The 22,417-nt window shown below is 42.4% G+C and overlaps 1 protein-coding gene and 1 long non-coding RNA gene across 5 annotated transcripts; one reads left to right on the top strand and one right to left on the bottom strand.

Annotated features, from left to right (window-relative positions):
* Positions 1–457: 457 nt before the first annotated feature.
* On the bottom strand, positions 458–13,327 carry LOC144069368 (uncharacterized). Its single transcript, XR_013298456.1, has 4 exons — positions 13,013–13,327; positions 12,828–12,909; positions 2,420–2,505; positions 458–539 (listed from the first exon to the last, which is right to left on the bottom strand). It is a non-coding gene; the product is annotated as an uncharacterized LOC144069368 (long non-coding RNA).
* Positions 9,962–22,417, top strand: mapk6 (mitogen-activated protein kinase 6). 4 transcript variants are annotated; one of them, XM_077594651.1, is made up of 8 exons: positions 9,962–10,140; positions 14,846–15,669; positions 15,745–16,062; positions 19,286–19,430; positions 19,496–19,660; positions 19,740–19,935; positions 20,021–20,141; positions 20,309–22,417. In XM_077594651.1, exons 2-8 carry the CDS (start codon positions 15,433–15,435, stop codon positions 21,347–21,349), a joined length of 2,223 nt encoding a protein of 740 aa, XP_077450777.1. In that variant the 5' UTR covers positions 9,962–10,140; positions 14,846–15,432; the 3' UTR covers positions 21,350–22,417. The 4 variants fall into 4 exon arrangements, with proteins under 4 accessions (XP_077450777.1, XP_077450787.1, XP_077450795.1 ...); XM_077594661.1 differs by lacking the exon at positions 9,962–10,140 and adding an exon at positions 12,024–12,189; XM_077594669.1 differs by lacking the exon at positions 9,962–10,140 and adding an exon at positions 13,713–13,879 and having other exon boundaries at positions 20,024–20,141.

The raw sequence follows: 22,417 nt of genomic DNA, 5'->3' as shown, positions 1-22,417 counted from the left end.
TATCACTAAGTCTATCTCCAAACAGGACTGTGAAAGCCCCGCTCGCCGTGTTACATCATCTTTTCCGCAAAGCGAGACAAAGTGTTTTCTATACTGTCCATCCTGGCAGGTACAATAAGCCCTTGAGGATACAGGTTGACTCACAGTGACACCAAGCGATCCTTCTATGTCTGAAAATACCCTTTTGTCAACAATTCTCACTGGTCTTTTACACTGTCTTGTTCACAGCCTGTATACTTACACCGAAGAAATGACAATCTTATGGTCATTTTAGAGATGGAGGACATTTTGGCTTCAAAATCCTTGAAACGTATGCCTTTATGTCTCCATTTTCTGACCCTTGTGAGGATATTTGATTCAGAAAGATTGGTTTCCCAATACTACTTTTGTACAACTACTTTATTTGCTGTTTTAATTTTTTTCTATAAAACAAAAAAAAAACATTTTTGGTTGAAATATATACGTTACCTTGGAGATGTTATTCAACAGTTTAATGTCTTTTTGTGGTCCATTTTCTTGAGCGCTGTCATGTTGATGACCTTTTGGACAAGAAAAAGACAGAAAATAATGTAATCAGTGTCTTCTCTCTAACAGCTTAATATTATATGCTCCTGATGGTTTTCCATAGTAATTGAACGGTCCTGTGCACTCTGACATCTTGGTGGCCTTTGCCCCTCCCTCAAAAGCTCTTTTCTTCCTGCAGATGCTTATGTAAGAGGCTAATGGGCAAAATAGTAACACAATACTGAAGCCGAAATGATCACAAATGACACAGATCAACAAGCGGACCCGTTATGAAAACATTTCCCATTACGTACAAGAGGGTCATAATAAACATGCGCACACAATTCTAACAACTGCGTCTCATCTGCTTCCTCAAATTGGGTCAACTTGTACAGCTCAAAATGGAGAGCTTAATCGGTAAACAGTTGCTCACAACCAGCGAGGAGCTGCTTTGAGCGCCGATTACGCCACAAAAACAAGCCAGGGGCCCTAATGCGGGTAGCCAGGAATTAAGGAGCAAAGTGTTCTAAATCGATGTTTACCACATGCGGGGCCGTACTTTACGCCACAGGTGTTCGACACATCTGCCTTTCGATGTTATTCTTCATGGCCTGTAAACCCTGGCCACAATTTTTCGTTGTCTAACACCATACCTGTCAACCTCTGCCGATAACTGCCCTTATAAATGATTATGATTCCCCTTACAAACCCCCCAAAAACCTTACAAACACCGTACGACTCGTACGGTGTTTGTAAGGTTTTTTGGGGGTTTGTAAGGGGAATCATAATCATTTATAAGGGCAGTTATCGGCAGAGGTTGCCAGGTATGTAACACAGACGTTAACGTAAGTTCTTCTGTTATGTTTCCTTTAAATGTCATTGAATTGATGAAGAAACCTCCATGACGGAAAATATAAGCGCATGTCCTTCATGCATTTTCTCTCGCTACTCTCCCAAAAACAAGATGAACCGGAATTTGAAATGAGCTTACGGTCGAAAAGAAAAGGTATAGATTGTTGGAGTAAGATCAAGAACGACATGATGAACACATCCTTTCTCTCCAGGCTTCAGTATTTCAGCACCCGTTGAGACAGTCAACAGTACTTCTAACCTCATTATAAGATCTGTGATCCAACCAGCCTGTCAACACCAAGCTCAACTATCTCGCATCAAGAGTTCTCGCTCTCTCTAGCATTATCTTATGTCCACTCCATGGCTAAGTCAACCGTATCTCATTACCCTGCTCTTTTTACGCAATCCCCACACTAGCAAACATTTATTTAAAAAAAAAAGAAGAAAACTAAATATTTTATGTCAGCGTGTACTATACTTCTGATCCCAATAACGATTGTGTGGTCTTGCTGAAGGCCGGAGAAAGTTTCATTGTAGATATATCTTGCGACAGTGGAACGTTTCACATCACGATCTCTTTGGAGTCCCAAGTTGGATATTTGTGTATTCCAATTAGTGTTTGAGAGAAAACTCATTTCTTAGTAGATGTTACATGTGTAAACAGCTTTGGGAACAGCAAACGCTGTTTGGACACGCTTACGTAACACGGGAGCTTTACATGTTGCTATTGTAAAACAATGTGGCTCCTTGTGCTGAAGTCGAGGGGTCTTACTCTGCTCCAGAGCCAATAATTCCGTAGCTCTATTTATTTTCAATGAGGTTATGTGTGGTGTACCCACCAACCCACCCACTCAATCCTTTAGTTGTGTTCCAGTGGTTAAATAAACCGGCAGGCCTTGCAAGTGCAGCTCACACCTATGTGTGCCAAACTGAGGCATCCACTTTTTTTGTTTGCCCACCTCTATTCTGTGACCGCACATCATTATCACCATGGATACTTCCATAAATAGTACATTACAAGATGACACGTAAGAGAGAAAGCACACTTACACAAATGCCATACCTGGGGTGAAGGGACAATGCGGTGTGGGCCTCTCTCATGCTTAGTCTGATCCACTTCCAGGAAACTTTACTCTCACTGGTGCTGGGCTACATTAAAAAAAAAAGTACAATCACAAAATGGGCCAAATCGTATTTTGGTCACAAAAAGAAACAATTTTGGATATTTTTTACATATTTAATGAAAAAGGGTCGAGTAAAATAGTAGGAGGAACGTTTAAAAATGTTGGATATTTTTACTTATTTAATGAAAAAGTGTCAAGTAAAATAGTAGGAGGAGCATTTAAAAACTTAGGATATTTTTTACTTATTTAATGTAAAAGCGTCAAGTAAAATAGTAGGAGGAGCGTTTAAAAACTGAATATTTTTTACTTATTTAATGAAAAAAGGGTCAAGTAAAATAGTAGGAGGAGTGTTAAAAAACTTTGGGTATTTTTACTTATTTAATGAGAAAGGGTCAAGTAAAATAGTAGGCGGAGCATTTCAAAACTTTGGATATTTTTACTTATTTAATGAAAAAGGGTCAAGTAAAATAGTAGGAGGAGCGTTTAAAAACTTTGGATATTTTTACTTATTTAATGAAAAAGGATCAAGTAAAATAGTAGGAGGAGCATTTAAAAACTTTGGATATTTTTACTTATTTAATGTAAAAGGGTCAAGTAAAATAGTAGGAGGAGCGTAGTTGATTTTAGGCAATGACAATGAAACGTGATCATTCACTGCTAACCTGGATTAAATGTCTATCACAAAATAATGCCAATGAGAATACATGTTTATCTATGGACCATAGGTTTGTGTTATGTGGTGATTTATAAAACCACTGGATTTCATACATATCGTCATTTGCCTAGCGGTAACACTCACTGTGCAAAAAGAAAGAAAATCAAATCCAAGTTGGATTGGCCAAACAAACAATCAGATGAATTAAAGTCATCCCTCAAAGCAGACTTAATAAATCCTCGCACTCCTTTTAAACACTCACACTCGCACCCGAAAAATACCACCTGCGTCCAGCGAATCTAAAGGCTGCAATTGTCAGAATATGCTGAGCGCAATTTGTTGCATAACAGCAGGCAGCTGACCAGCGGGATGGAGTGCAACCCCTGGTGAGGCTTTAATCACTTTAAGAGGATTGATATGTGAAATTGCATACCTTTCTACTTTTACCTTTCAACATTTAATGAGCTCAAACATTAGTTTGTCTTGGTGGCTGTTAAAGCAATAAAACCTATGGCTTCCATATTCCTTGTGCTCATTCTCCATCTTTTCAGTCCCACTTTACCCCTGACTTAGTGTCTTAAGCACCAACCTTTCCGACAGCCCTGCGGTATAGCTGGTAAATTTATGCGCTCGAATAACTCTTTTCCGTCTCCTCGTTCTCAGAGTATACCAAAAGATTGAGGCGATGCTGCAGTAGACGTGGCCGGATAGGACGTTGGGGAGGAGGCCAGAATAGTATACGTTACTGGAGCTGCAGCATGGGCACAGCGGAAATTTTGCTGGTTCAGCAGCGGGGCATGTGGGAACATTTTTTGGCTTAACTCCTGCAGGGCGGGCAATAAACATTGTGTAGTTAGTTTGGGTGTGATTGACATCGTGCCAGCTGTGTTCCACCATACTGCCTGAAAAGATCATAAAGAAGGGATAAACAAATGAGGTTTGAGTTCTTCATAAGTCTACTAATTTGGGTGAAAATTGATCAAGCACATGACCAGAATTGTCATCGCTGCGTTCATCACGGGGGGTGAATTCTTTCGCTGCCATTGTTGGCAATAGACGTCCTGGGAAGAATGCATGCACATAGTTAAGATCCAAACTTTAAAGTGGCGCCTAATTGTTAACTCATTGATACAGTGTTCAGTGCTGATTAGCTCGGACATATTGTACCAAAATGCATAGCAGTTGACCTTTGTTCTAATGTCCGCTGATGTAACTATGAATAATTACATACTGGGAAACGCAATGCCTTCTTGTTTTGGGGTTAAGGGTTTGATCCCAGGTGGGTTCGATCCCAGATGTGTCCTCACCGTGTGGAGTTGGCGCATGTTCTCCCTAGGCTTGCATGGGTTTTTCCCGGGTACTCTGGTTTCCTCACACATTCCAAAAACATGCATGTTAGGCTAGTAGAACACTAAATTGTGATCATGAATGGTTGTGTGTCTCCTGGCCAACTCAAGGTGTCCCCTTTCTGGTGCCCATAGTTAGCTGGGATAGGCTCCAGCACCCCCCGCAACTCCTGTGCACACAAGTGGGATGAAAAATGAATGAATGTTGCCCAATGATTTTACGTCATGTGGTCACAAACTCTTAATTGTCTTGTCATATTTTACAGATTAGCAAAGAGTTATTTCTGTGTGAACTACTCACTTTGTAGGACTGATTATGTGCCCTCTGATTGTCTGGTATCAGTAGAGGGTAACTACTGTAATATAATAATGCTTATTTAGACGTACATTTGAGACCCCTCCTTTTTCATATTCATTAGTTTGTCCTTGGCAATAACAATGAGGCATTGTGCTCAAGATGAGAAGAGAAAGCGTTTATTTGGAGTTGTTTACATTATGTAACTGCTGAAGCCTTTTGTGCAGCTTCAAATCATCACTCCACTTTTGTCTGCTTTGCATGAAGAGGCACAATGTGTACCTACTCTGTAGTTAACAATGGTAACTGAATTTTCTTTTCTATTTTTACAATGCCATTAGGGATCTCAAAAACCTGGCGTGGGTGTGTAAACAATTCACATCAGCTGTACGTACATTTTAAGAGCCAGAGAGGATGTTTTTAGGCTGCAAATGTGCTCCGTTGCCCGGGAAGACCTTAGATGCAGGTAATATTTGCTCCAGTTCGGTCGGTGAGAAAAGTACACACGGCTATGAGACATTTGCAGTCCGAGCAGAGACAATCTTAAGTCTATTTGTTTTTATTTGCATTTTTAGGCTCTAACGGGCGCTGACAAAAGGTATATTTGGCTTAATTCTAATATTTCTTAGACTAAAGGGTACAACTTAAGGCTCAATTGTTATGGTTTTCTGTCGTTCCCGTGCATGTTTGTACAAGCGATCTTCTCCCTTGGCCAGAATGTTTCTTTATTTGTACTGTGGGAATCAAGCTGAGCTTTCTCTGCATGAAATTCTCCTCTGCAGATACAGCCTACATAGTCAGGTTGCTCATGCATGACTAAGGTGAGTTATGCAATTTAAAAAAACGTCAACAAAGTAGAATGATTGATTTACAGTGTCGTTATACGCAGTAATTTATTATCTTGGATCAGGTAATATCATGATGTAACATAATTACTGTTTACTAGGAGTTTGTTTTGCTGTTAGATAATGGAATTAATTAGTTAGGTTTCATATATGAATCATGCATGTATCGATGTGATTATGTTAACAGGAATTAGTGCACAGATGTGGGATCAAGTCTTATATTGCAGACTGAGGGAAGAATAAATTTAGTGAATAATGACAGTATTTGTATGCTCATTCATTCACAAATGGATATAAATAGAACAAGTTCATACACATGTATGTGTACTGGCGCATTAGGAGTACAAGTTGTATTGAACTAGAGCATTAGAAAATCACCAAAACTTGACCATTGGCAAAAGTGCAGTCTTTTTTTTCCATTTTATACTGTGAAGGTTACTCTTGACCGTAACCTCATTTTAGGCCAGTCATTGAGCATCTAGCTGCCAATGACGACAGTATATGTCCCACCGGTAAGGTTTCTACTTATTTAAATAAAATGTTTGTTTGACTTTGTTTCCTTTTTTTGACATTATCTTTAAATTAAAACCAAAGAAGGGGCAAAAACAGTAATTATTCGCCTATTAATTTTCTTTCATTTTTTTATTTGATCATATTTAATAGCTAAAATGTTTATTATTCACTAATTGTATTTACAAAACTAACTATAATAATGTATTGCATACTATACCAAACGATAATCATGAGGCTTGGAGAACTATAAAAGGTTAAAGTACTTTTTGAAATACTTACATTTTTCCCCACGTTTGACCCACCCCATTAAAAAACAAAAAAGCAGAGTAATATGTTTTCATTTTAAAAGAATGCTTTTGATGTCTCCTACAATCTCTGTTTGTGTGCAATAGGACAAATAAAGAAAGATACAGGTGATCTGCAATGACCCACTGCTGAAAAACGAAGCTGGGGTCTATCAGTCTTCGTGGGGTGTACAGCTGGAAAAACACACATAACCTGGCCTCTGAGCACAATACACACAAGACCCACAAGTCTCCGATCTCTTGCAAAGAACATACACGTCACGCTGTTCAAGGGACGTGGAAATCGGAGGTGGAAGATTACATGTTGCAATCCAAACCTTGTTATATTGTCCTTTGATAATACGTATAGTGCTGCAGTTCAGCCAACACCAGCGACGTTTTTTTCCACTTCCTTTACTGTGGCACTGTGTTATAGTAACACAAGTTAATGATTGACTCTTCACACAGCATAATCAATAGCTTTCCACTGACCAACTTTTCGTGTGAATGGAAAATTTCGCTGTAGCGGGTGTTATAGTAAATGGACTCAAAGCATATAGACATTGAAAAACGTATTCAACATTCACAAAAATGAGTCAGGCTACCCAAAGTTAAAATCAGTTATGTCTAATGTAGTTAAAAAACTGAATTATTTCTTAAAATAATTGCATCTTGTTTTAGCCCGTGTAGGCCCTCATAAGTGTAAACACATTTGCCTTTTCAATTTGAAAATCAAATAGCCCAACCCTGTCGTTACAGATTGCACGGGTGTGGCTACAAATAATCAGGCAATTCCCAAGAAATAACTAATCTTCATGAATAGAAACTGAGTAATCTGGTAATAAGTCTTTTCGGTAGAGGGCAAGAAAGGCAACATTGTTTTGTAATGAAAACCTTTTAAACATCTGCTAGTCTTTACAAAAATATTTAATTGTTATTCAAATCTTTCTTAGTGTACCAAATTATTTACATTTGATTTAACCCACAAAGGGAACTCATTCAACTCTGGTTGCTTTTGATCGTATAATGAAATTAACGCATTCAATTCAATTCAATTCAATATCTATCGTCCTTGTTTTAGCAAGAGTTTGCCTGTGAAGTCAGCTGGTAGATGAGATGAGCTACCTGAGGAACTCTTTGAAATCATTTCATCTAATCATTAGGATGAGGTTTTTTTGGCTGCAAGCAGCAGCAGTGACAACTTGGCAAGGTCATACCCACCCACACTGGCCAGAAAGGCACCCCATTAAAAATAGCCACTGATCGACCGCAAGTGACAGAGGCAGAAAAGCTGAAAGAAGTGGAGAGGTAAGAGGCCTGATTCAGGGTCATTGACTGCCTGCTGTCACATGTACATCATTCAAGACAACCTAAGAATAATACCCTTTGTGTCACGTGTAACAGAAAAATCCCCCGTGGCGTGTATTAACAACAACTAACAAGAGGTTTGTGAAATACACTCAGACAGCAGAATGCTGATGTTTTCCAAAAGGCATCCTTATTTTAATCCAAAATATTATGAGTAACACAACCTTGCGGGTTATAAAAAAAGAGAAAGATTACAGAAGGTGCTGCGCTCCCATGCAATTAACCGGAAGACATAATGTCATTCAATAAAGGCATCGTTTGTTTACCTGATACTGTGAACTCGTTGTAATTTTATAGACAATGTGTTCTTGTTATTCCTATCGGTGATTTGCATTTATGATTCTTGCACAATTTATGAGAGAGAATATTCCATTGGGACACGCCAATGAGGAGGAAACTACCGTCGTTATTTGGATCAGAGGAATGTTGTATTCTTTCCTATGAGCTTTAACAGTAGTTATAGATCAACTGTATCAAAGTTACTATTACTTACTGTATCCTGCATAGTCAGGTATTTGAACAGAGCAGTTACCGTATCTTCCGCACTATAAGGTGCACCTTCAAAGAATGGCTATTAAAATGTGTTTTGTATATAAGGCGCACTAGATTATAAAGTGCAGTAGTAGGTAGTAGTGGTGGTAGTAGTAGGGGATTGTGTTATGAATCCACCAGATGGACCTGTATTAGTAGTAAGGGGTTGTGTTAAATATATCTACTAGATGGACCTGTAATAGTAGTAATGGTTAGGAGTTGTGTTATATACATCAAATAGATGTAGCTGTACTAGAAGTAATTTCATACAAAGATGAACCCATATTGATCCACATATAAGGTGGATCAGTTTATAAGGCGCACTGACAGCTTTTGAGAAAATTGAAGTCTTTTAGTTGTTGTTGTTGTAAGTAATGGAATAAATACAAATACTTTACTACTTTCCACAACTCGTGCTGAGTTTAGGAGATTTCTATAAAATCTTTACTTGTGCCTAGTTGTCAAAACGCAATGCAAGTAATTGACAATATAAATTCCTTCTCTCTTTTGTACAGTACTGTACAGTGTGTCCTCTCACAACTAAAAAACAACAACATGTCCTACAAGTGGGCTTCTTTCACAACACTGTGAAATACCGGGCTTGTGTGGTTGATGTCTGACAAGGCCTGAGTGCGCACGCATTGATATTGAGAGTATACTGAGGCCCTCTCTTGCCATTCTGCACCTTGGCTCTTTTTCCACCAAGAAGAGATGTTGCATAATAGCCAACCCCTGTATAGTAAAATAACATCGTAGATCACTGCGCCTCATCCTGACTGATGATTGGTTACGTAATGTTGTCACTGCTCTCAGTTGGGTGAATAATGATCATAATGATCCTCACAAGGGTCGCGGGGGTTGCTGGAGCCTATCCCAGCTAACCACGGGCACCAGACAGGGGACACCCTGAATCCGTGGCTAGCCATTCGCAGGACACAATAAGACAGACAACTCACGGAGAACATGCAAACTCCACACAGTGAGCACCGACCTGGGATCGAACCCACGACCCCAGAACTGTGAAGCCGTCGCGCTAACCACTCGGTCTCCGGCTGCCCTGTGCAAATAATTATACTATTTGGCCACTGATCTACAACATGCTTGACGCCCCTGCTAAATATTGTATGTAGTGACAAAACTTAAATTTATATTTGTTCATGAAATATGGTGCTAAAATGTAAGGCCTCTTGGATGTCCCTAAGGGCCCAAAATGCGACCCATCAATGGAAAGACCCAAAATAAAAACAAACCTAGTGTGTGCTTGTTGAGCTATTATGAAAATACTCATCTGATGGCCAGTCAACAGCAGTCTAGTTTAATAATATAACACCAAAATGCTGTCACCACAGTTTCAGTAGAAATGAAGTGCGAATGGTACAAAAATGTGAAATGAGGTTAATATGTGCAACATCTTCTAATCAAGGGAGAGTTTAACGCTGAAATTCTGGAGCCGTGATAGATGTCTTGCATATTACTGACTAAACTCACGGTTGCACACGGAGAACTACAGCAGCAGTGGACACAAATGGTAGTAGGTCTGACACACTGACAGGCCAGACCATACACAGAGCAGTCTCCTCCCCTCTCTGGCCTGGCCTATATTAAGTCACCATTGAGCTCCACCTCACAAACAGAGCCACATGGAGTGGGATAACACATCATCAGCACACTGACAGCACCTTCATACATTCTGTGGATATAGAGTTGGAAGCACTGCACCTGTCTAACTGCCTAATGACAATGTCGGATCTATTATTTTAAGAGGACGCTTCACTGGGACACCATGTTACTGCGTCAGTCACATCGGGTGAGCGCCAACCACGGTGAGTGGCAACAACTGAAACGGGATGTAATATTGGTTTGTGCAATTATTAAAGTGAATGAGTGTCAGTATAAAAAAGGACTCGGCAGGGACTGATGGACAGTAAGGTGCTCTTTGAGTATTTGAAATGATGTAGGAGAGATTGTCAATCAATGATGAAGCTCTGCGGGTCAGCAGTGTCACACAAAAGGTCAACTTTTAACATTTCTCCATGTGTATGATATCAACACATTTGCAGGCAGAAACAGGGGTGCACATCTATTGTAATTAAAATTTAAATGCCACTCATTTGTACTGAAGAATGTACATTCTGAGTCCAAACCCCATACAACATCAGTGACTGAGGTAAACACAATTTTTACCTATGTAAATGTAAAAAAAAAAGTCCTAAATGCAAATATATGTACTCAAAAGTTAACTAAATTTAACTAATTTAAAATAAACAAATACATTCAAAAAAGTTGAAACAGCAGTCACATTGTACAAAGTTTGAACATTTGCGCAATATTGACACTTTAATCCGGTAGACATCAACTCCAATTTTATTCTAATAACTATTCATTCATTCATTTTCTGTACCGCGTATCCTCACAAGGGTTGTGGGGGTGCTGGAGCCTATCTCAGCCAACTATGGGGCACTCCAATAACTACTATATCCAATCCTAACAGTGAAAAATAGCATAGATTTGTCGCTAATCACATATTATATCGAAACAGACAACCTTTTACACTAATAATCGCACTGCCACTGATTCAGAAAGAAAGTTGGGTACATATCCACCACCAAATAAATAGAGGGAAGGTTGGTGAGCCAACTAAACAGTTGACAGAGGTAGAGCTCTACAGTACAATCTGTGTATAGGAAGATATAAGGGTTGTACAGCATGAATGTGGATGCAAGTCGCGTAATGTGAGCCGCATGACGTTACTCTTTCACATGTCACTTAAACCTAGAGTTGCATGCCAGCAGCCTGCGTGCAACTATATTACATAACAATGCACTCAAGTGAACATAAGGCGTCATGAGGGTGAACAGCAAAGTATTATACTGCGTCAACGTCGTCTTTGCGTACCAATCAGACAGGATTACATTCGTTCATTCGCTGCCAGACTCTGAGTTCAAATGGATTGGAAGTTTATTGCCATCAGTGGTAGTCAATGACTTAAGTGGGATGGATGATGGCTACTGCGCACCCCTGTGTGTTTTTGCTGCGGCACCCCCCCACAGCCTCCTCCCGCCTGTGCATGTGTCTAAGTTCTGTTTATTCTGATGCATATGTGCTGGTGTGTTTTTCTAATAATAAGAGCAGAGTTGGGAGTTTTTTTTTCTTTCTTGCACTCTTTTGTTTTCCCTTTTCTAATCTGAGGAATCAGAGACCAGTCATTTGTCTCTTCCGTGTCCTCGCTGTCTTTTCGACATTTCTTAGGTGGGTTGAAACTTAGGAATGAATACCTTATTTGTTTCCAATATAATTTTCCAATAAAGATGATTCTCATTCTCACTTTAGGAATGTTTTCCCCACTACTTCTGGACTATTAGCACGGATGAACTCATACGCTGCAGTGACCACTGCTAGCCCAGATATTGAATAAATGCTCTCACGTGTCTCCATAGTCCAAACATTAGATATAACAAAGTGTTGGATATGCGATGAATTATTTATCAATCCTCTGAAAAAAAGGACAGTGAGATCTGCGGCATCCCATGCAGTGTCCAGTGTGCCGAGCGCCCCAGCCTGCATATCTGCATTGTGGAGCACATGCTCGCTCACATGGTGCGCTTCGCGGATGCTGATGATGCTGCGGCGTGATGTGCGCAGCGCCCCCTTCCATCCCACCCCGCATGCGTGCGTCCTTCCATTCACGGTGCTCGCACAGAGGAGAGAGCCACGTGAATGAAATGAGGAGAGATGAATACACCGAATGCCAGGCTGTCTGTCGTCCCGTTTGCGCTCGGTGGAGTTAACGTTTGGATTGGATTGTGATTATAGAGAAAGGGGCTACGCATTGTGCTGGATGCCAGATGGACTTTGTAATTCTGCCAATTGCAGTGAGTGTGCTTGTGCGGATTTCCCTTTTTGACACATTGCTCATAGAACACTGCTTCAATTTGATCTGACGTGATTATAAATTCTCGAGGATCAAAACAAACCTATTTTGGGACCCAATGGTTTATCGTCTCAGGCGATATTCCTGCGTTCCAAGATACTACATTCAAATGATGAATCTGTTATGATAATTTCAAGTGCTGCACCCTACTTTTTTATGTAATGGACTATTCCATTTCCTGCATCGAACTAATACCCGAGAATGGTGAATAAGCCAACTTAGTGAAGAAAGGGCGAGAAGGAAAACAAACATTTAGTGGCAAAAAAGAGCCAAATATTTAACCTTTTTCAAGGTGAAAACCAAAGAACGTAGTAGCGCTGTGGTCAGTTAGCCAGTAAAGATAAAACATAAACAACACGTTGCATGGCTTTCATTAATAGCAATGAACATGAAATGTATTTTAATTGTGAAGATTGAGAGTGAATGATCATGTTTCGGTGCCATTTATGTGTCCGTGTCCTCAAGACAATTCAGCATCCTACTAGAATAACTAGTAAAGTAACTGCTTCATGTATAGGTATAATATTCACAGGCTATGTGTTTCAGTAGTGAGTAAAAGAAGAAGAAAATGTACATTACATTAAAGGCCAGAGACGTTCAATCCATTTTGGGAAGACTGCAGTAATCTTCTCAGTCAACATGGATTGGATGTCAATCACAGCTAGTGAGAAAAGGTTAAAAATGAGGATTCCTCTTAATATTATTAACAATAAGAAGCATTGTGATGTAAGATAATAATAATCAAGAATAGAGGCTTGCCTCACCTGCCTCACCTGACACGATATTTTATTTTCTGTCATTCATTGAGGTTTTGATGTCGTTGAATAAAATACGATTACACTGAGACTAGTGGGTAATGTTTTGTAGTGATCGTATAATTACTTGAAATAACATGTTTTTCTGCTGGGATTGTTATTGTAGTGGAAGCTAAATCTCCCGTCGGGTTGAATCAAGTGTTATCACGTGGCAGCAAAGCCAATCTTTAGTGTTGCATTCAAAGCCACTCCACAATCCCATTCTCGAAAAACACCTGTACCAAGAATAAAGTTGGGGCTTGTGTAATTCCGGGTAGGCTTGAAGGATATTCTTTTTAATCATCGGCTGCTATTGACAGCGCCCGGCGTCCAATTGGTTTTGACTGGGAGAGGTTGAGAGCCGCTAAAATTGATCATATGTCTAGCACGGTCAGTGGCATGAGCATTCCAAATTTAAATGAATTGGAGTTCTTTCGTTGTCAAGGGCAGGTATATTGACTTTTTTTTTGAAAATAAAAAAAACACTTATATTTACAATAAATGTTCTATGAGAGGCAAGATTCATCGTCCCTTTTTCAGCTTGCCCTCGTGAATTCTCGTCAATTCTCATGGAAAGTTTCAATGTTTGACAATTGCGTAAATTTTGCAATCCTATTTCCAAATAGAGCGTTGCTTCACGGACTCCCTAGAGGCGTTCCAGTAAAAATGTCCCTGAGTCCGTGAATGCAACTCTCTGACGTCACGACGCCGTTGGTGTCTGTGCTGTGCTAAATGGCGGTTGCATTCGGTCCGCTCAGCTCCGGGAAGGGAGCGCACGCCAACCTCAACCGGTTCTGATCATTTCCATTTCCATTTCCAATGCGACGAATACGAACTGTGAGTATCGCCGTGTCTTCCCGGGTTGCTTTATTTGACCCCCACAGGCCGCTTTTCGAGTGTCGAGCGACGTCGGCTTTGTGCTCGTGGAAGAGATCGTACCACGTAGTCAGTCGCCTCGCCAACAACGGCCCCTTTGTCTCTGCCCTCAGCTTCTCTCTTCAAATTACCCCAAAATCATCTATTTTACACTCATCAGAAAATTCGCCTCGTTTCGTGATTGTCTCTTCGATCGGCGATAGAATTTTACACCCACAAAGTCGACGTTTATTTCCATTTATAGTTTGTCTGCTCTCGATCGTGCTCATGTTCGGCTTTCCCCTTTTGCTAGTTGCTTTCAAATATTCTGTTCTTGTCATGTTGGGGTGTGAAATAATTATGTTTTTATATGTATAAATGGACCACGATGATCGTACCCGAGATTATCTAGTCGAATGGAAATTAACTCTTTCGTTGCCAGTGACGCCGATAGACTTTGAATAAATTTGGAGGGTCTGCAGGTCGTCTGCCATTGACGTCTATAGCCGTCAATGACAGCCAACGATCCTTGACTTTGTCTACCTGCATCTTAATTTCTTGACTAAATATGTTAAAAATCGAGTTATCTCTGGCGTTCTAAATACATTTTTTGTTTTTTAAAAGTACTTTTATGGAAAGAAGAGGGTTAATGTCCCCACTTTTTTAACTCATTGGCTGCCATTGACAGGACTAGACGTCCAATCATTCTGCCTCGACGGCTGGCATCGAAACTCATCATTTAAGTCATTGGTTGCCATTGACGTTGCTAGATGTCAATGGAAGACAATGCAATGTGTTGTTTGATCTAATCCAAACATTATTTGAGGGTTGATTTATTTATTTTTTACTTCATACCGCCCTTGTGTGAACATCGCGTGGGTTTATACATTGAAGCAGTGTCGTGGATACTGTGTAATCTTTACCTTCGTCTCTTTCCTTGTCTTTCAGGTTTTAGCCAAGTAAAATGGAGGATAGTTTCGATTGTGACTGTGGCGAACTTGAGCCACCTGATCATTGAGGCTCTAAATTGACTTCAATCTAAAGGCTAGGCTCTGCACAATTTATTTTGAACAAGGCACAGCATAGGAAAAAAAAATCATAAAGTTCAAAAATATACCTAAAAAAAAAAATTCTAAACTCAAACGCGCATACATATTTTCCAAGAAGCTGCTCAGGACCAGTTATACACTGAATGTATACCACTGTGAGGATGCAACTCCATGTTTTTAGAGCCTAACAGTGCATTTTTAATTAGCCTCAACATTCATTCCAATTATTCCTTTAAGAGGAAGGAAGAGCTGCTCTGTTAAGTAGAGTGGAGTAGGAATTTTAAAATTGTCCTCACTCAACATGAAAAACTTAAACTGCACCTTAATCTGACCGTGACAACTGCACGGGGGAGGAGGCGGAGTACTGGGAGTTGGTTGGAGGTGGCCTTTTTTGCGGGGGAAGGGGGGGTCTTCTAATAATTTTAACGTTAGATTCAAACAGCCCTAAAATTGGGAGAGCTTGGCATAAAAACTTACATTTTCATCATGGCCGAGAAGTTTGAGTCGCTGATGAACATCCATGGCTTTGACCTGGGCTCGCGGTACATGGACCTGAAGCCTCTCGGCTACGGAGGGAACGGCCTGGTCTTCTCCGCCGTCGACACCGACTGTGACAAGCGTGTGGCTGTGAAGAAGATTATCTTGACCGATCCCCAGAGTGTCAAGCACGCCCTGCGAGAAATTAAGATTATTAGACGCCTGGACCACGACAACATTGTCAAGGTTGGTGTGCGTGCTCTCAATGACTTCCCCCGCTTCTGAGTGCCCTAACTTGCTTGCCCTGATCCTTTTGTGTAGGTCTTTGAAACGCTAGGCCCGAGTGGTCGCAGGCTAACTGAGGATGTGGTGTCTCTGACCGAGGTCAACTCGGTCTACATCGTGCAGGAGTACATGGAGACTGATCTGTGTCAGCTGCTGGAGCGCGGCCTTCTCTCCGAGGGTCACGCCAGACTCTTTATGTACCAGCTCCTCAGGGGCCTCAAGTACATCCACTCTGCCAATGTTTTGCACCGAGACCTGAAGCCCGCCAATCTGTTTGTCAACACGGAGGACCTGGTGCTGAAGATTGGCGACTTTGGTCTGGCCCGCATCATGGACCCCCACTACTCCCACAAGGTAAGAGGCAATAACTGCTTCCCCTTGCCACGCGGTGTTTGTTATCGCACAGCAATGCGGTCCTCCCAGGGGTGATGCCGTTTCATAGCAGGAAGTCAACAAGACGGGATGCGGCCTCTAAGTTTACGCCTCCGGTTTCCCTTCTCAGGAGAGGACTGGGCTTGGGAAAAACAAATTGACAGCTAAAGTTTTACCCAAGAATACACACTCGGTCAACCTATTGGCTACCATCGACGACACTAGACTGCTAATCTATTTTGACGAGTAGAAGCTGGCCGTTGCCATTTCTCCTGGCATCGAGTTAAATTTTGTATTAAAAAAATAAACGAAGAACGCCCATTTTACTTCTCCTTAGCACATTGACATTAAAAGCGCAACTGAAGTGTGTGCATGCCTTACTCGGAACATACAGGCAACAATAAGTCTGTAATTCTTGTAATTAATCAGCGCTGAGGCAAAAATTAAGTCGAGTATCCATCTTTATTTTTTTAAATGACTGAAAATGTTAACTTCAGGCTGGCTTAATGAAGGCAACTACATCCTTCCTGTTGGTTGAATTGTTTATTTATGTTTTAAACCGTTTTTTTTTTTTTTCTGTCCGGAACTTAGCTTTCTAATAAGAGTGCAACAAACATCGTGTAGCTTTAGCCAGATGGAGGGCTTTTTATTGGCCTTGTGTGTGTTGTAAAAGGGATGAGGGAATTCTATTTGAAGTCCATTTGGTGGTGTGATGTTGAAATGTAGGTTGGTGAGACGCTTTCGCTCCCACCGTTCAGAGCGGTGAGACAATCACACGTGACGCAGATTAGTCATTTGTCTGTCTGAGGCGCCCACGTGACTAGACCCTTTTGGGTAGAGCTACTTCATTCATACACTGCCGCTTTTTCTTTTTTTTCTTTTCTTGCGTCGAGTCACAAACGCGCTCGCGCTAACTGCTCATTGTTTCCCAGCCATCACTCCCTTTGTGATCAGTTTGTACTTTTGACTCGTGTTCTCACGAGTCAAGCTGTAGGGAGTGACCGCACTTATCCTCCCGCTTTATTAAGAGGATGGCTTTAGCTCACACTGGTTGGGGGGAGAAGGGAAAAAAAAAGTTTCTCCGGCAATTGTAGTCAATCCAGCTGCATTCTTGTGACGTTATTAAACGAGGGTTCCAAGAAATACTTTTTCGAAGTGGTGCGGTGAGTTTAAAAAGTTGAGCTTCATAGCTTGAACATAGTAAACTGACTTCATTTGCCAAGGTCACAAATCTGTTGTCAACGTAGTCAGGTCGACTTGTAATTGCTTGCTCTATTTTGTCTGTCTGTGTGAGGTGATAACAATAGTGGTCTCCCGCTGCTGCCGGTGGGGTGTAAAGGGAGAAAGAATGCCAATAGCGCTGGCACCTCCTCTTCTTATCCAGCCACTGGCAGCCATTTGATAGTATGTGTCGTGTTTCAGACCTAATGAAGCTTGTTTGAAAATGAACCCGTCACCCTCTGAACCGCGCTGCTAAGCCGTCCTGCAGGCACAGGGTGTGTTTGACTGTCAGCTGGCCAGTTGAACTCGATCACTTGGCAAGTTTGCTTTCACAAGCGCTTTGTAGTCACGCTCTCATATGGGTGTGAAGCGAAACAACTCTTTGTCAATGGTAGAAATTGCTTTAACATGGGCTATCTGAGTGGTTATGGTGAAAAATTCCACCCAAATTAAATTTGGGTGCTTGGATTTTAGAATTGATTTGCCTCCGATTGAGTTTGAATTAATCCTGCTTGCATTTGGTGTAAAAGTTAGATCCTTCTTTTTGTTCCAAAAAAGCAACTTGTGTGTCGGAATCTTTCAGTTTGCTCTCCTGCTGGTTTGAGATCAAGAAGCACGTGCAACCATCTGACCTGAACTGCTTAGATGGTCTCCCAAAGTGTTTTGCTTAAATATTAACTTATGCCCTAAACTGAACCAAAGCCTACTTTCCCTGTCCACTTATTAGATTTGAATTAGTATTTGCTTTCAAGTATGTTTACCAGCTAGAAACGTTAAGAAGCAGGTAGCATTCACAGCTTGTATCTTATAATAAGTGTATTGTGTAGTGTTAAATATTTCCTTCAAATGTTTGAAGATGCGAGGGAGATAGTTAGAGGCCTATCGCCAAAATAGGATTTTGACTTGGGCAAACCACAAGATTGGGATTGAAGGGATAACAAGAATTACCACAAAAGCTCAATGTAAAAGCCAAAACCACAAAAACTTGACCCAGTTTTTCAGCCAGCAATCAACGTGTCTGAACCCAACCTCACTTCTTCCTTTGGTGAACCCTTAGTTTCTTTTTTCTTTTTTTTTATTTCCCCCAAATTTTCCAAGGCTGTTGGTAAACTGCTTAAAATACTGCTAGCAGACATCATGAAATGATGTGTGTGGTAATCAAGTGTGACTGCAGGGATTATGCAATTTTTACTGTGGCCTCTGATAAGCGATGTAATCTAATGAGTTGAACTAAAAAATATTACATTTGATCACTTCTTCAAGTTCGCTGCATTAGTGTTTTTCCATTGTAAAATCAGTGCAAACAAAGTAAAAAATACTAATACAGAATTGTCTTTTAAAAGAATACTTACTAGAACGTAAGGAGCCTGTGGCAAGAAAGCATAGTGCGCTTATCTCATTGGGTTGCAGTGTCTTACTGTGTGGCCAACTGTCATATTTCCTTCGATTTTGCCGAAACCTCAGGATCCTCCGTTTTGTTCACGTTACCTGTGAAAACAAAACGCGTGTTATTCCTGCCCTCTCAGCGTGCCCCCAAAGACCGGTAAAAGTCCACCAAATTTAGGACAGTTGGATTCTGTTGTTCTCTAGCCTTTTTATGCTGTCGTGAGCAGGAATAAGCATTTGCAGCTAAATGAGGGCAGAAACAGGAGCTTCATTTGGTGATGAGCTGACAATTTTGGCCTGGCCACAAATGCTTCAAAGCAATGAGGCCAGCGAGGGTGTAATTTCCCCTCCGCTTCGTTCCCCATTCCACACAGAGGCCAACTTCCTTTTGTGTTCCCTGTCCTTGATGCAGATTGGTGCGAGTGTGACACTGGGATTATTCTGCTCTGAGTGCACGTGGTTGATCCCTCCCTTGTTTCGACTGCCTCGCCTCTAAATGTGCTTTGTTCTGTTGGCATGCCATGTGTCATGAGACAACCTTTTGTCCTCCTGTTTTCCTTCATTCACCTTGGCCATGTTTTTCTTCTCTTGGCTGCAGGGTCACCTGTCTGAAGGTCTGGTCACCAAGTGGTACAGGTCTCCTCGCCTGTTGCTGTCGCCAAACAACTACACCAAAGCCATCGACATGTGGGCGGCCGGTTGCATATTCGCCGAGATGCTGACCGGGAAAACGCTTTTCGCAGGTAAATGTCGACGCGGCGGTGACTGACTGGAGGGGGCCGTGGATTGAATATTCCTCTTCTCGCAGGGGCCCACGAACTGGAGCAGATGCAGCTAATCTTGGAGTCCATCCCGGTACTGCGAGAGGAAGACTGCCAGGAGCTCCACAGCGTCATCCCCGTCTTTATCCGAAACGACATGTCCAAACCTCAGATGCCGCTGACCAAGCTGCTGCCCGACGTCAGTCCTCAAGGTAAGAATTGGAGCAGAATAAAGGTTGTGTTTTCCCAACTTTCCTAATCTCGTCTTTTCCTCGTCACCTTGGTGCACAGCCCTGGATTTCCTCGAGAAAATTTTGACCTTTAACCCCATGGATCGTCTCACGGCCGAAGAGGCTCTGGCTCACCCCTACATGGCCGACTACTCCTTCCCCCTGGACGAGCCCATTTCTTTGCACCCGTTCCACATAGAAGATGAAGTCGACGATATCCTGCTCATGGACCAGAGCCACAGCCACACGTGGGACAGGTGCGCGACCGAGACTTTGAAAATGCCTCGCTTGTGAGCCGGTTCTTGTGTTTTAAACAACCGCTCGCGTGCATGCCTCCTTTAGCAGGTATCACGAGAGCCAGTTGTCCGAGGCCGACTGGCACCTGCACAGCATTCACGACCCAGAAGAAGTCCAAGTGGACCCGAGAGCCCTCTCTGACGTCACGGACGAGGAAGTGGTTCAGGTGAGCGGGGCTAACGCCAAACAACAAAGTGTTTCCTCTTCTGAGATAGCTCCTCTAAAAAAAAAAATGTAGTAGTTAGCAGCTACATAACAGCATGTAGAGCTGAACGTTAGCCTAATGCTAGTCATGTCCCAAAAGGTTTCACAACTTTGCCAACATTGTCACAGGTGGACCCTCGGAAGTACGCCGACGGCGATCGGGAAAAGCTCCTGGACGAGCCTTCCTTCGACTACTCCGCTCCGTTCTCGTCGGAGCGGTCGTGGTCGGACGAGCACCACGAGAACAAATACTGCGACCTGCAGTGTAGCCACACGTGCAACTACAAGGCCGTGTCCCCCTCTTACCTGGACAACCTGATCTGGAGGGACAGCGAAGTCAACCACTATTACGAGCCCAAGCTCATCATCGACATCTCCAACTGGAAGGAGCAGCAGAGCAAGGAGAAGGCCGACCGTAAGGCCAAGAGCAAGTGCGAGAAGAACGGGCTGGTCAAGGCCCAAATGGCCATGCGCGAGGCCGAGAAGATCCAGAGCGTGGCTGAGAAGATCCAGAGCGTAGCCGAGAAGGACCGCGAGCAGGAGAAACACCAGCCGCCCGTCCAGCAGGGTTTTGACTTCGACTCCTTCATCGCCAGCACCATCAAACTCAGCCTGCAGCCCGACGCCCGCCCAGAGGTGGCGCTGGACCAGGTGGGCCTCCTCAACGAGCTCAATTCTTCCATCTCCCAACTGGAGGCCCCCCGCTCGGGCTCCGTTTCCAAATCGGTGAGTCAGGAGAAGGAGGAGAAGTGCCTGGTCAACCTGGCCCAGCTGGGCGGCTCCGCCGTGGTCGGCTGTGACGGCAACCCCCGGCCCGCGCGTCCCTGGGAGGGCTTTGGATCGGGGGAGGCCTGCCGGGACGCCGGTTTCCAAAAGGAGAGCGCCTACACCAGCTACCTGGACCACCTGTTCGGTCGGCCGGACGAGGGCGCGGCGGAGCCCGCCGCCCTGCCGGAGACGGAGAGCCCAGAGGCCGCCGAGATCGAGTCGTGCCAGGGCTTCCTGACCCGGAGCGCCGAAATCGTGCTGAACGTGCAGCTGGACTCTCTGGGCCCGGCAGACGAGCTGCCGCTGAAATCCATCCAGGCATCGCTCACCCCCTGCGCCGTCAAATGCTCTCCGCAAATCGCCCACAAAACCTACAGCAGCATCTTCAAACACCTTAACTAGAAACAAACAAAAAGTAACAAAACTTTATCTTTTCTTATACCGTATATTCTACTTGAATCATTTCATACTTCTTTTTTTAAAGTTATTTTAAGTCTATTTTAAGAGTGGATGATTTCTTACATGGAAGAAGTTTGGGTTGCTGAACCTTGACATCAGGCCAGGCCATCGTAGGTTTCCGTTTATTTGAAGTGGCTCGTCACTCGCACACTTAACGAACGTACTGTAGACAAACGGAAAGCAGCGGTTGAGCTTGGTCATCTGGCCGCGCGATGATCGAGTCTGACGTAAACGAAAGCTTCCTTCGCAGCCCTTTCATACTGTAAATGTGACACGTTATGCCAGCAGCAGCAACAACCATTATCGTAGGCGTTAATGTTATGTGTTATCTACCTCAAGGTAACAGCTGCAAGAGACACTCGAAGCCGCACTAGTGCTTTACATACCACCACCATCCTCCAAGCAAGTGGTCTCATAGTTGAAATCTGTCTCACCTTGGCGTTTAACATAGGTATTTTTCAGTGATCATTATTTATTTCTAGCGGATATTTATTTGATCGACAATTTGTGTCATTTCAATGTGATTGTTGAAGAGAGAGCGAGCGAGAAGTGTCGGGCAGACCGTTTTCATTTCAGCACTATTCGGGTGTCCAACTGACTTTTGTTTTACGGTAGGATGCAAATTCATTTGTGCTTTCCGATGTTTTTTTATTTTCCCCATCAGTTTTGTCCAAATGGATATTTTTTATTTATAGGTGCAATCTGTTTGTATTGAAAAAAAAAACAGTTATGAATTAAAGCAGCGCCTACAAGTCTTAATTTTTTTTCTAAATGTAATGTGTAAAACATTGCGTGCATGGAGGCAAGAGAAAGGTACATTTAAAGTAAATGGTGACTTATTGTTCGTCAGTTTTTTATTTGTACATTTCTTTCTTCATTTCCATGTACTTTTTTCAAGCAAGCATGCTGAATTTAGGTTAAAGGTGTAGCATGTAGAACATGTGTGGACTTTTTTTGTAATCATTGGTTCTCCTGTTCTACAAAATATCAAAATAAACTTACCGGCAAACA

This window comes from Stigmatopora argus, chromosome 2 (assembly GCF_051989625.1).
Source record: "Stigmatopora argus isolate UIUO_Sarg chromosome 2, RoL_Sarg_1.0, whole genome shotgun sequence".
In the NCBI taxonomy this organism is placed as follows: Eukaryota; Metazoa; Chordata; class Actinopteri; order Syngnathiformes; family Syngnathidae; genus Stigmatopora; species Stigmatopora argus.
Note: the sequence above shows the minus strand (reverse complement) of the source record. Positions and strands in the feature narration are given on the sequence as shown.